The following is a 15,262-nucleotide window of genomic DNA, read 5'->3' on the forward strand; positions in this document are numbered from 1 at the left end:
GGATCGTAACAGCTCCAGTAAAAAATCAAGAATAAAAGTTAAAAAAGGAAAAGAACATTGCCCGGTCCAGGTTTCGAACCAGTGACCCCTGGAGTCCTGCCAGAGTCCTGAAGTAAAAACGCCTTAGCCTACTGAGCTATTCCGCCGAGTACACAGACTTGACGTATTTTATACCTTATATAAGCAATCTTCGTAGTTTCACAAAATTAAACGACAAAAACAGAACTCTCCAAATTATTCAATCGTTTCGCGTTGCAACGCTTTATAATTTTTAGGTTTTAAAATCGTCAAAAGATGCATATAATGGCTATATTAGACCATGGTAAATGTTCAGTATTACTGTTTCCTCACAAATATCATAACTAAAACGAAAATTTGCGAATCTGAAACAACTTTTTTCAATTTTGTCAATTTACCAAAGCGTGAAAAGATCCCTTTAAGGTTATAATATACACAAAAGTTACAAACGTGTCATTCGTGTGCTATCTTTTATATACATAACGCCATTGGATGATACAGAGACGAGGCGTTTTAATGTATCATGTTACATAAGGTTATTTTATGTTTATAAATAGAACTGTTTTGGGGAACTTATGTTAGTCCGACTACGTGGTTCATGTTTGGTGTATATTTTACAGAATAAATAAATACTCAATGTAGTTTAAACTCTATTTGCTTCATGTATACAACTACTAGATACGTCAGATTTTATTTTAAACAATCTTTCAAGTATTTACTATCATTCAATGCCGCAAGGATAATGCTAACACTGGAGTGCTGACAGTAAATTGTCATACCATGGAATCAGCTTAGTGCTGGACTTTCATGCTTTTAGCATTAAGGTTTTGATTTGAAAAAAGATGCAAGTAAATCAAACGCCAGTAGTATAACTTGTCATAAATTTATGTTTGTGTATTTAAGAAAAAGCCTAGCTGATGTGTAACATTTTTCTGAAAACAAGTTCATTCGTGCAGTATACTGGTTAAATTTTTCATTTTTTGTCTCCACTGCATACGTTATACTTTTTATAACAAGTTATCCTACTTAAAACAGCACGAGTCTTATTGTTAACAACCATCTTTACTGATTGTATTGCGTCAAAAACTTTAAACCATTAGTATTCAATTCTACATACAGTTTAAATTAAACACAATCAGGACAATGTTGATGACAGGTAAGTGCAAGAAATAAACAACACATGCGAGCAACTTAAAACTTATGTTGTGCCGAATGTTTAGTAAATGTTGTAGGTCTATTAACAAAAAATGCATTTTTTCTTGTCTATGAAATATCAACAAAAATGTTTTAAAATAATGAAAAACTTGTTATTTGTTGACACAAAAATACAAAGAACAATATTTAAACTTTTAGAACCACATTTTCATTCTGAAAGCCAAATGGTAACGGTTCAAATAGCTCTTACTTCATTCCTGCAATACCAAAACATCAGGTTTCCATGTCGTGTTTTCACGGAGACGGTCAATAAAACAAATGGAATTGCAAATGACCTAGACCTAATAATGATAAGAAACCCAAGACTTTCCTTGCAACTGTAAATTTTCATTTGATTAGTTTAAAACTATTTATTTTTGCTCGATTGCATAGAATGCAAAGGCTTACTTGAAAAGCTCCGTTTTTCTGGGACAAGAACCAGTACTCGGGAAAACCTAAAAGAAAACGCTTCTACAGATCTTACCCATGACCTCTCGATTGCTAGGCGGACACCATGTCCACTCCACGACGATCTATTATTTGATAAGTACCGGTACATACACATATGCATACATTAGTTAACTGTATGTTGCTGCTTATATTGTCCAGTTTTGAGGCATTGCAATATTTCGCTTATGTATTTATAGATTTACGGTAAATTGTTTGAGACATATGTTTTATATACTGGGTAATTGCAAATTAATCCACGGTTATTAGAGTAGATGCGTAGGAATTTGATAACAAATTTCGATGAACAGATAGTCTAATAATAAGCTTGTATAACCATGGGCCTTGTATATTACATACGGAATAATTGTGGTGATTTCAAAAGAAACTGTTTGTGCAACGGAATTTAATATATCCTTTAATTACATTGTATTTCTAGTGTTCCTTTCTAACACTATATGCATTTTCACTTAAGAACCATATTATGTATTTGAAATGTAAATAATCAATTAATGACTGAAGGACTTTACGAAATTTCAATATGCATTTATTGTTATATGATTGGTCACATTTATTGGCATATATAAGAGTCGCGTTCTGAGAAAACTGAGCTTAATGCATGTGCGTAAAGTGTCATCCCAGATTAGCCTGAGCAGACTGCAATCAGGGACGACACCTTCCGCTTTTATGGTATTTTTAGTTTCAAGGAAGTCCCTCCTTACCGAAAATCAAGTTTAGGCGGAAAGTGTCGTCCCTGATTAGACAGTGCGGACTGCACAGGCTAATCTGGGACGACACTTTACGCACATGCATTAAGCCCAGTTTTCTCAGACTTCGACTCACATATGTGCCTACCGGTATTTATGTGCTCTGTGTCTATTGGTCATTGAATAAATAATTGCTTTTTTAAAATATAAGTTTACATTTGTTTGTGTTTAACAAATTTTTAACAGGAGCAATGTGCAGTCATTTTCAAGGATTCATGTATGCATATAGTCTGTGCTAGCCTGTCAACATTATCTATTTGAGACAGGCTTATTTTAATGCGAGAGCCTGCATATGCATTTTGTCATCACGCATGTAACCTGAACGCCTCTACGTATCGATGTAAATATATTAACATGTGAAATAATAACTTATTACGTATAAACAGCTGTGTAATACACGTACTTATACCTATAATACCTCTGTTCTATAAAAGTAAAACAAAACATGCAACTGTAGTACCTGAAATACAGATACAATGTATGTCAGTCATGACAGCCCAAACTGTACCTGTCATAGACAAGTTATAAAGATTGCAGTGAATTGAAAACCAAAATTAATAAACGGAATGTGATTGAAAGTAATTAATATGCTTTTCGTAAGTTGTTTGCCTTGCGAGAGGAAAGTTCTGGGTTCGATCCACACTGAGGAAGCATTTTAAGGAACTTTTCAAAGACAGAAGGCACTGGTTCATCAAAGAAAATTACAACTAGCGTGTTCCTATAGGCCTTAAGTTTTCGATTCTTAAGAACGTAAATAAATTGGATTTAATTTAACTAGACAAGTGTAATAAAAAAGATGTAAGCAAAATGAAATTATAATGAATAGTATAATTCAATCTTTGGAAGATAGCAAACACTTTCTTGAAGGAACGGGATTCGTTCCTGACTCCGCATAGTTTAGCTATAAATACCAACGTCACTAGCCACCTTGATATAGAATACACGCTAATACAATGCGCGATTAATCTTATGAGGACTATTTGAATGTAGCCTTAACGTAAATATGCAAGTCTTTTGTCTCGGAGTCACTGATAAACATGTTAATGTATCTGTTTCGTCAATCAAGATAATGTATAAAAAAGTTCCAAGAACGATTAATGACAAACAATTATAGCATAAAGAGCCAACATTTTAATATCTTCGACAACTGAGAGATAGTTAAGGTTTTTAAAATGACAGAATTTAAAAACTTCGAAAGCCGATCGGTGTGCTGTATAAAATCGGCAATTATCATATTACGGGCCAATAGCATTACCCGCCCAATTACAAATAGTTTTATAATACACTTATTGTAACTGTTTGTTGAACAACAGCCCACAGGACTTAAATAATGCGTTGCAATGTTTACTTAAGGTCAGTTTTATTTATAATTTAGACATAGACTATAAACGGGGAATATGTAACACGGAAGTTTAAGTCCGTTAATCGCAGGCGTGTTTGTTGTGAAGAGGCAGAACAAAGCTACCTGAGCTTGTGAAAAAAACTTACATAAGCGTGTGCTGACAGAATAAACAATTGGGATAGTGTAAAACGTTCATTTCAACGATTTAAATATACAGTAAATGTTCAAAACAGATGTGTATGTGGAAGATGAATAGTATAATAAAAGATAAAAAGAGGTTCTTTCGACGCAAGTGATACGATCTTATGAGTCGGAACGAAGAAACGGGTGAATAAGTGTGTGCAAGGATTATAAACGGGACTATTGTGTGTAGCGGTGGACACTTGATTTGAATAAAATCCCTTAAAATTGTGCATGCGAAAAACAAGTTATGAGAAATCAGTCGTTTGAGATTGATTTAAGAAAACTGTGTACTTTAGTGTTGAAATTTATACGGAAACTTTAAAAACGAACCGAAGTTATTATTAATGGATTGTTTAAGGGAAAGAAAATAAAAATGTTTTCAAGACTTTTCAAGCACAAAGAGCAGGTTATACTGGAACGACTTTTACATGACAATCACGTTCAGTCGCCGTGCATCGCATCATTCTTACCCGTCAACGGTGTGGCAGAAAGACATGTGTATATCGGGGAAAAACAGTGCAGGACAATACGGTTCGTGCTGATAGAAGTAGTTCCGGATCCATTTATTACTGGTTGGTATTAACAGATGTCATCATCATCATCATCATCAGCATCAGCATCAGCATCATCATCATCATCATCATCATCATCATCATCATCATTATCGTCGTCGTCGTCGTTGTCATCATCAGCAGCAGAAACAGCAATAATAACAGCAGCATCATCATCGTCATAATCATCATGATCATCACCATCATCATCACCACCGGCGTTATCATATGCATTATCACCGGCATCATCACCTTAATCATCAAAAACAAATAATAATAATAAAAATTAATAACAATAATAATAATAATAATAATAATAATAAGCATAATCATAATAATAACAATAATAATAATAATAATAATAATAATAATAATTTTACAAAATAATCACCACAGCAGGATCATCAGTTGTAAAAAAAATCATCGAATAACCATCATCAACATCATCAGATTATATGGAACGCCTAGTCTGTCTTCTGTTTACTATTGATATATCGAAGTTTTCTGTTAAATGATGTGGGTTAAAATCATATGATATGTGTTTATAAGAGTGTGCTGTGTGCTTGCCATATTATGCTGTGTGTTTTTGATGGTATGCCGTGTGTTTGTGAGGGTATGCTGTGTGTTTGTGATGATATTCTGTGTGTTTTTGATGATATGCTATGTGTTACCATAGTCTGCTGTGTGTCTGTCATGGTATGTTGTGTGTTTGTCATGGCATGCCGTGTGTTTGAAATGGTATGCTGTGTGTTTGTGATGGTACGCTGTGTGTTTGTGATTGTATGCTGTGAGTGATGTGGGTTTAAATCATATGATATGTGCTTATAATACTATGCTGTGTGCTTTCCATTGTTTTTTGTGTGTATGTGATGGTATGTTGTGTGTTTGTGATTGTATGGGGTGTGTTTTTCATGGTATGATGTGTTTTGACATGGTATGCTAGGTCTTCGTCATGGTATGCTGTGTGTTTGTCATGGTATGCTGTGTGTATGTCATAGTATGCTGTGTGTTTATTATGGTATGCTGTGTGATTGTTGAACTATCCTGTGGGTTTGTCTAACATGATGTCATTTTCATTCGCTATGATGTAAGTTTTTTTCATTCGGAATACTCGGTTCTTGTCAAATAACCAATGGTTACGTCATACGCATGTCCTTCGGTTTGTACGTCCGTTTTTCCATCTGTCCGCTCGTCCGTGTGTCCTTTTTCCGTGTGTCAGTGTGTCCGTGTGTCCGAGAGTCACGTCTGTTTGTCTGTCTGTTTTTTTTACTGTCCGTCCGTATGTCAGTGCGCCCATTTATTCGTGCGTCCGACCGTGTGTCCTTATTTCCGACCGTCCGGGTATCTGTCTTTCCGTCTGCATGTCCGCCCGTTCCTCTCAGCGTCCGTATCTGTTTGTCTGTCGGATATACGGACGTACATACAGACGGACGGACATACGCATTGACAATCGGAAAAAGTACCCACGGACTGAAGGAGGGTCAGAGGAACGGGCGGACGGACAGACAGACAGACAGACAGACAAAGCAGACAGACACACACACACACAAACAGATAAACAGATAGACATAAAAATTGACAGACAAACAGACAGAGGCACGGACGGACGGAAATACGGGCAAACGAACCGACGGACATACGTATAACGTAACCATTAGATCTTTGACAAGAACCGATTGTTCAGAATGAAAATAACGCCAACTTACATCATAGCGAATGGAAAGGACATCATGTTAGACAAACCCACGGGATACTACAACAAACACACAGCATACCATGATAAACACAGGGCATACCAAGACAAACACACAGCATACCATGACGAAATCACTGCATACCATGATAAACACCTAGCATACCATGACAAACACACCGCATACCATCACAAATACACAGCATACAATCATAAACACACAGCACACAGTCACATACACACACCAAACTATGGCAAGCACGCAGCATAGTATTATAAGCACATATCATATGATTTACACCCGCATCATTTCAATAACACTCACAGCATACCATCAAAAACACACAGCGGACCATCACAAACACACAGCACACTTTTTCAAACACTCAGTATACCATTACAAACACACAGGATACCATGCAATACACACAGATGCCTATGGTTAACATACTGCATACCATCAAAATCACACAGCATATCATAAAAAACACACAGCATACCATCACAAAAACACAGCAAACCATCACAAACACACAGCATACCATCACAAACACACAGCATAATATGGCAAGCACGCAACATAGTATTATAAGAACATATCATATGATTTAAACCCAGATAAGTTCAATCACACTCACAGCATGCAATCTCAAACACACAGCGTGCCATCATAAACACATAGTATAACATTTTAAACAAACAGCATATCATCACAAACACGCAGGGTACCATCAAATACACACAGCAGACTTTGGTATACACACAGTATATCATCAAAAACGCACAGCAGATCATCACAAACACACAGCATACCATCACAAACACACAGCATACCATCATAAACACACAGCATAATATTGCAAGCACGCAGCATATGATTTAAACCCACATCATTTCAATGAAACCTCCGATATATCAATAGTCAACAGGAGACAGACTAGGCGTTCCATAAGATTATGCTCGCGATGTTTATTTACAGTATAGCTTTTTCTCTATGTTCCAGACGCGGTATTGTCGTATGAACGCAAGCAATATCAGGGTGTGCAGTTATTTATTCCTATTCAATTCCATGGACTACTGAACAGATGTCGAAAAGTTATTTCATCAATTGTGGAGGTGAGTACGGGTTCCAATACAGTGTATTAAATCCGATCCTTTGTTTCCAGCCTTTATATCACCTGAATTAAAATGCACTTAATATACACTCAATTAATTAGTTAAAGTTAACGTCACGTCCCATATAATATATTCTCTATCTGTGTCCTCAGGACTACAATGTCCTACATTGACAACATTGAAGATTATCTTTCCCTGATTCAAACCGAAATCTCATTCCATAATTTATGTCAATAAGGACAACACAAAAGATATTGGGGAGCGTGGTTGTTTTTTCGTGTAAATGTTCGGATTGGGTGTAATGTATTTGCATTATATCTTTTGTTGTATTTATTATTCAGATACCCGACGCACCAGAGTGTTCAATTGTTCTCATAGAAGACGCATTGCTACTTAACGAACGTGCCGATGCAGGCGTATACGTACCTAGCAAAACAAAACTTGCCGTGGTGGCAATTCAAAAGGGCCATGAACACAAACCAGTTAAAGCTGTGTTTCAGGACAACAAAGGAAACAAATATACTGCCAAGGGCGTCACTCCTTTGGTGGCCTATATTCTGGTCACAATTGAATGCATGACCTTGGAACAGTACATCGGTCGTGACAATCATAGACACTCGACGGTGGTGACATTTGGTAACATAGATATAAATGATGTTGCATCAAATGATCCTATGGAATTTATAAAGTTAAAAACGATTTTTGCGGGTCAGGTGCAAGTTAAAACAATTGAAACGTTTGATTTCGTCGTCGCCTTTTCAAATAACAAAACGGATCATACAGTATTGTTGATACCGAAAGAAAAGTTAAAAGACATTCATGCAAAATTAACAAATTTTGCAACAAATTTTGGCAAGGCGGAGTTCATATGCAACCATTTTCAAGGCTGTTCCTATGATGAAGTTATTGCGTCAAAACTGTACACTATTGACCCTAAAGATAACATGATATGCAATTTTCCTGTAACAACTCCCTCTCATGTATATAATGTGTATGAGAAAGATCCGACATCTCCACCGAAAAATCGACCCAAGATCAGTGCCCAAACCACGTCCATCGCAACACCGAAATGCATCGATCCGCATGAAGATGATGCCATAATAGAAGATGATTTTTACGAGCCCCTCGATGGTTACATTTTGGGCAGAATTAAAAATGTGTCGGATTTTCCTCACATGCTACAACAAGAGTCGGCTTCTGAAATAAAGGATGTTTATTATAAAAAGGATGCTGAGATAACGTATAAAAAGCAAAATGATCACGCGAATGAAGATTCTGATTACATGCCAATGAACGGAATAAGTAATCTCCGGCAAAGCAAGGATGGTGATGACATTAAAGAATCGGAGTATGCAGCGCCATTGAATCCTCTTCATGGGCTAACTGCTGACAATGACAAAACAGACGACGTTGAATCATTGAAAATGGTTCGACCGCAAACTCGGGACTATTACGTAAATGTCGATGTTCTAGCTTTGAAACGTAATCTATTTAGCGATAATGATAATCTTTACGATGACACAACTTCGAACGTTGTTCAGGGGACTATTGATGGTGATTACGTTACTGGTCGTGTTCCATACGTGGAACGAACGGACGAACAAAACGACAAAGTGTTTGATACAGGGGGCATAGCATGTTCTATCTCAAGAAATAGACATAGTATTCACAAAAAACATGGCAGGCCGAATAAGGAACATATTAAATCGACCTAAAATAATGCTATAGATGTATGGTAGGTAAACAAAAGACATGTAGATAAAAAAGTATTGTGCCTAAAAGTCCTATTCTCAACACACAGTAAATCACGAGAGATTGTCCACAAAGGAGTGATGCAGCAGTTGAAGAAAATCTTAGTGTCAGTTATATGATGCTCATAAAATAGTGAGGTCTGTCGCATGCCCAGGCTTATCTGGGACCATACTTAATGCACATTCATTACACCCACTTGTCCTAGAGCGCTTCCAATATCATCGTATTAGGATATTTGCGTTTAGTGCAAAAGTGCATAAGAAGATTATCATAATATCAAACACCACCGCCTCATTTCTGTTAAGGAAATATGTTCTCTCTATAACCAGTTAAACCATGGTCATATAATCAATATGAACTAAATATTTGAATAATTTTAAAACATTGTAAAGTATTGAGCAATATATTTTATATTAGGTGACGCCAAATTGAAGTCTTCGTTATCACTCCCGACGAGTTGTTGCCAATTCAACAAAACGTCTTTTTTCAAACTATCTGCGTCCACTCCATGCAGGGAACAGTAGGCCTATACATTTTTGTGTATGAGCGGGTTATAAGAAAATTAGGGTAAACATCAGGTTTCATTTGTTTTATAGTTTGTATTTATTAGACAGTGCACATGGTAACATACGTAGTGGTATGATCCAACAATTAAACCATGCACTTACATCTAAACAAACGGGAAGACACGTATACAACTAAATGTAAATATGTACAATAATCATTTTACTGTGTTATACTTTTACAATTTTGTGATGATATGAGTGTTTTATCATCATTTTATTATGCAATATTTATACTATGCATAACAATGTGAAAATGCGTTTTTTCACTAGTTAAAAAACTATGAACGAATCAGAGTTATGTTATGTGCCAGTTTATGTTACACAGTTATAACCCTTGACAATATGCACATTAATTGTATAGCTCCTTTTTGCAAAATTGACGTTATTGCAAAATTTAAGTGCAAACTTCTGCGTTCGAGTTAAAGCGGGTTTATGGGTTACACGCATGAGTGTTTCAAAACTATTTGTCCCAAGTCGAATACTAGTATCACATTCAGATTTCGAACGAGTTCTATGTGATGTTAACAATTTACTCAAACATTCACTACGCTGTAATCTGTAAATTTGATGGTGCTTTTAACACAGTTTTAGGCCATACATTTTATCATTTGTAATATGTATCTGTATTACTTCGTTTTGATTTTAAATTGTGCTCCTTATTAAAAGAAATATATCGTGTATTTGGGGTTATTGTTGTTTTGTGTGGATTTTTTCTTTTATAATAAGCTGATTGCGAAATTAATGAAACCATCCGAGTGCTCGTGTCTGGTACATTAGACCTGTTATGTTGAATATTCCAAACCTTGAACACAGTCTGATTATTCATTCATTAATCTAGATCACTAACCTCAGTTTAGCATGGGGAATTTAGTAAACTTTTTGGGAGACTCCCCCCCTCTACAATACATGTACGAATGAGGAAGTGTTTATTTTGCACTAAGATCATTTTCCCTTATGAAGACGTGATACATAATGTCAGGTATTTTTTTAATTGTCAGATCTACTGTTGTCATTTAGTTCAATGCATACAGGTCAGTTATCACAAAAACTTACAACAATCATCTCTCACCTTTAACGCTGTCGTTTAACTAAAGACATATACAAAACATCCTTAGGTAAGGGTGCATATCGGGACACAGATTTAACGATGAGTACACCATTATATGGCTGCATTCTTTCGTGAATTATTGTTAAGATTGAATACTTCCGATACAATCGGCATTCCGATAAATTGAGTTAATGCATTATAACATGTCTACAAAACAACATAAAGACGTTTATTTCGGTTAATAGAATATTGAAAGGAATGACAAGAGTATAAAAACGGCATCAACGATTGATCTTCCTTTCCGAAGTCCGAGCGGAGCGTCCGAAATACTATTGTTTTTGTTACAAAAATATCCAATGCACTTGTTTACTAGTTTACTACCGTGGTAAAGAGCTTAGACAAACAGCTAACAAATGTTACATCGCGGATATTTACAAGCCATTTCAGTACCCCCCCCCCCCTTATGTAAAGGCACAATTACTCACTCAATCTACTTATCAGGAAAATACACCGACTTTACAATAAAATTAAATATATCACTCAATTGAGATCATAAAATATCCACGCTTTCTTTACAATACTCATTTAGTAGATTATTATAGCCATATGGTTTACCTGATTTTAAAATCTAACGGCATTAACAATTTCTTCAGTTGTGATTGGTTTATTAAGTTCTGGAAACGGGACATCACAGTTAGCAAAATCTTGTGAGCGACAATATTGTTCCGCCTCGTCGTTTGAACATTATGAAATATCATCACTCGAACAGAAATAGTTATAAATAAAATTATCATTATAAATGGTGTTTCTCTTTTCTATTATATTGTTTAAAATGCTTCCAAAACTCCCTAGGTTAGCGTGCTGATTTAAAAAAAAAGGTTTCCTTATGATGTATTTTCAAAACCATTACAATTCGAGGAAACGAAATTGTTTAAAAAATCTCTGAACTCAATGAGCAAGTCTTTAGAGTGCCAATTTTAAAACACGTTGAATGGTTTGTTTGTTGATGAAATGTCGATGGATGGTTTGAAACTGTTAGATTAGAAGGTAAATTTAACGCCATAGATGCACACACAACAAACCGGACCGCACTGGTGTAATCAAAGACATAACATAAATCCGATATATTTTGCATCAGATTGCGTTTCAGAAAATTAAACTCATCAAGAAATAAAAAATGCCGTTAAAAGATCACGTATTCTCGCACGCTGGTAACTTGACCCGCAGCTGGAGAAACTCACCCAGAACTTAGACATTTGTGGGTAACAGATCGGCGTGCAAGACCACAAGCGAAGAAGAAGACGGTAAATTGAACCTGATAAATTATGTTTACTTCCTCGACGCGTATTATGTATCAGGTAAGTGAGGATATTCAAGTGCATGTTTATAGCATGTTGATCCATATTGACAGGTTTTGTTCAGTGGATAGAATATTGCACCTTATCACTTGGTGCATCTAAATTTAAATTTAAATGCCCGTTCATTCAAACGATATTGTTTGGCGCATCGCTGTTAACTTTTTACGAATACAATTTTTTAGAGTTGTTTTTAATCCGGAATTCCTTGACAATTATATCATGCGTTTAAGATTTATTTGCATAAATAGTTTAATACATTGAACTCGGCCTGTCGAATAAAAAACAAGCGATAAGAATCAAAATTTCGCTTTGACTTCTGACTGAACTGTGGTCTATGGATAACGCAGTGGCTTTATAAAGACTTGCATATTCGAACCTTTGCTACGTTAAAGCTACAAACTATCATTTTGCACCATTGCATTAATTTTCAGAACGGAACGGAACGAATCGCTTGTTCAATGTCCGTGTTTTGCCAATCAAACAAAAATCAAAGTAAGTCAATTAATATGTGGATTGATCGTGCACATTTCTTAATAAGGCTAAACTATGCTATTGCATTGGATAAGGTATATAGAATATTCAAAAGCGTCAGTTGACGTTAGTTGATTCTATCGGCAGTGGATGCGGCAATTCAACAAACGAGCTTTAACTTGGCGCTCGCGTCGTTGGAAATGTATTCAGCGCATACACGTCCACTCTATTGAAAGGTGAGATAAGAATTTAAATTCGTGCGAAGAGGATTTAAAAAAACAGAGACACGGCCTTTGCGTAATGTAAAGCCGTTGGTTATAATTAGTTTATCTCGTATTTCGCAGCGTGTTTTGTGCACTTTTAAAACACAAAGGTAGCGACAAAGGATTAATAGTGGCGAATGTGCTCTAGTTTATTTTTGTTTAATGGTGTAACTTGAAAAAAATCCCCCCAAAATTTCCCAACTTTTTCGTTGCATAAGACTTGTATACATGATTCATCAACATATACATTAATGCAGAGTTGTTTATCCTTAAGTAAACTGTCAATATTAACTCAGAGTGTCATGTTCAACCCTTAATAAACTCATATAAACAAAAAAGTGTATTGTATACCTGCTTACAATCTCAATGAACACATTACATGCACTTTCAATCCGTAAAATTAAAGCCAATTCAAATAAAGATAGAGATAAAAGAATGCCGTTTGGAATTAATTATATGCTTGTATAAATAGATGAAAAAAACAAGACATGCCATCGATAACTATTCTTTTGATATAGTTTAATCTTTTCAAACATCATATGAGCGTAAAGATGGAGATATTTGGTGGCCTTATACAGATTGTTTTTTGCTGTAACAACATTATTTCTATCAACCCAGCGTGAGTGAGCTAAGAGCTTTACACAAGATGGTCGACACTGTATCTGGTCGTCTTTAGTATCGTGATGTCCCAATCTATCGTTCCCAAACAAACACATTTCGTTGGAGATTCTGAAAACGAGAGCACGATGGCGTTGAACGTCCATTGACAAGATACCGGGAAGTTTCTGCTGAAGTAAATGTTAAAGAAACAGTTGACTAAATGAGAATCTAAAATGCTATCACAAAAGAAGTTTTTTTTTAATTAGTTAGCATTGCATCATTACTATTTACGAGACTGAGCGACCTTTTCATTCAAAAGATAAGATCAAATTTACATCTTTGATTTTCTTGTTTTGTTACTATTCATTATACTGTTACGATCGCTTCTGTTCATTTAATCAGAATGGTACAATTCGTTGTTGTTGTTGTGTTGTTGTTGTTATTTTTACGCAAAATATTACATGCACGCTATACTTTTAGCACACGTTCTGAAGTTTTCAATACTATTTGAAATTATTAAAATAATAAAAAATATTATGCAAAATAATTTGCAGATTTATATCAAAATACTGTAATTTGATGCCGTAACAAAGTTTAACGATATCGCAGCCCAACAATTTTCTGCAAGAAACAAGACAATCATTTCTCCGTTTTAACTATTTAAAGTAATGTACTCCATTAATAAATGCAATGAAAAGGATATTATCTCAAAATCAAATACGTCGCGATTCACTTTAAAAAAAGAACATAACTGAGTATGCAAACAAATGTTAGGAACATAGTTATTCGAATGATGACATATATGAAACAAGTGGAAATACGATAATTAAATCAAAATCTCGTTCCCATCCACGTTTTAAGGGAATTGTTGTTAGATTTTGGCTCTTTTCAAATGTCATTACATATGATTGCTTACAAATCTTTAATGTTTTTATAGACTTAACTAATTTTTGTATTTAGAAGGAAAAAAGTTGCAACGTCAATGCCAAGACAGTCATTTTTCGTCGTTTTATATCCTTTATTGCTGTTGTTTAATTTTTAAATGACGCTCAATTTCCAGGCGTATCAGTAAAAAGGTGATTAGCGTTTATTTCGTATTAAAATACACATTACCGGGTATATCTGACTACTTCCCGCAAATTTTCTTAGTGAAAATTTGCTGTAATAAGGTCATCCCGCTAAGACATTTCGCAGCGAGTAAAGACGAGATATAGAGCGAATATTAATGCGAAATAACCACTTGTAACTTTCTTGCCGATATTGGTTGAAAGTAAGATGCATTTGAAAAAATAATAAAAGAAATAAAGGGTATAAAACGGCGAAAAAACTGCCTCGGCATAGACGTCGCCATATTGACTATCACGTAATTACCCCATCTGTACAGTATATGTTTAACGCTTTTGCCAATAATAGAATTGTTGACGAACGATATTTGTGTTATTTTCTACGGACGTTTTTTCACTTAAAATGGTCGTAAAAAAATGCACTTAAAATTGTGCGAGAAAAAAAATCATTAAAACAATTTTCGAAAAAAAAATCTAAGTAAGAATTAAAAAATGCATTGTTAATTATCTAATCTTTTTCATCTACCAAATTTCAACTTCATCCGGGCATTTTACCGCATTTTTACACTTAACCGATCGGATTGTATCTTTGATTTGTGGTTATTATGTCCATTGACTAGCCAATGGGCAATTGCCACAGTCAAATGCGGCTTTTATATTTTCTAAGCAAAATATTCTTACCAAGTTACACCAAGAATGCGCCTTAAATGTTTTTCTAGAGTGGTAAAAAGGTCTTCTATAAGACTTTACCCGATTGTGGACTTGCATTCATCCAGATAAATAATCTGACTCAGTTTTTTTCATAATTGGGTACATAATTTTGCCTTTC

At 35.2% G+C, this 15,262-nt stretch overlaps 1 protein-coding gene across 1 annotated transcript; it reads left to right on the top strand.

Annotated features, from left to right (window-relative positions):
• Positions 1-3,837: 3,837 nt before the first annotated feature.
• LOC127863003 (uncharacterized) lies at positions 3,838-10,309 on the top strand. Its single transcript, XM_052402338.1, has 3 exons — positions 3,838-4,523; positions 7,199-7,311; positions 7,653-10,309. The coding sequence occupies exons 1-3, from the start codon at positions 4,325-4,327 to the stop codon at positions 9,024-9,026; spliced, it is 1,686 nt and encodes a 561-aa protein (XP_052258298.1). The 5' UTR covers positions 3,838-4,324; the 3' UTR covers positions 9,027-10,309.
• The last annotated feature ends 4,953 nt before the right edge of the window (positions 10,310-15,262 follow it).

The sequence above is a fragment of the Dreissena polymorpha genome, chromosome 16 (genome assembly GCF_020536995.1).
Source record: "Dreissena polymorpha isolate Duluth1 chromosome 16, UMN_Dpol_1.0, whole genome shotgun sequence".
Taxonomy (NCBI): domain Eukaryota; kingdom Metazoa; phylum Mollusca; class Bivalvia; order Myida; family Dreissenidae; genus Dreissena; species Dreissena polymorpha.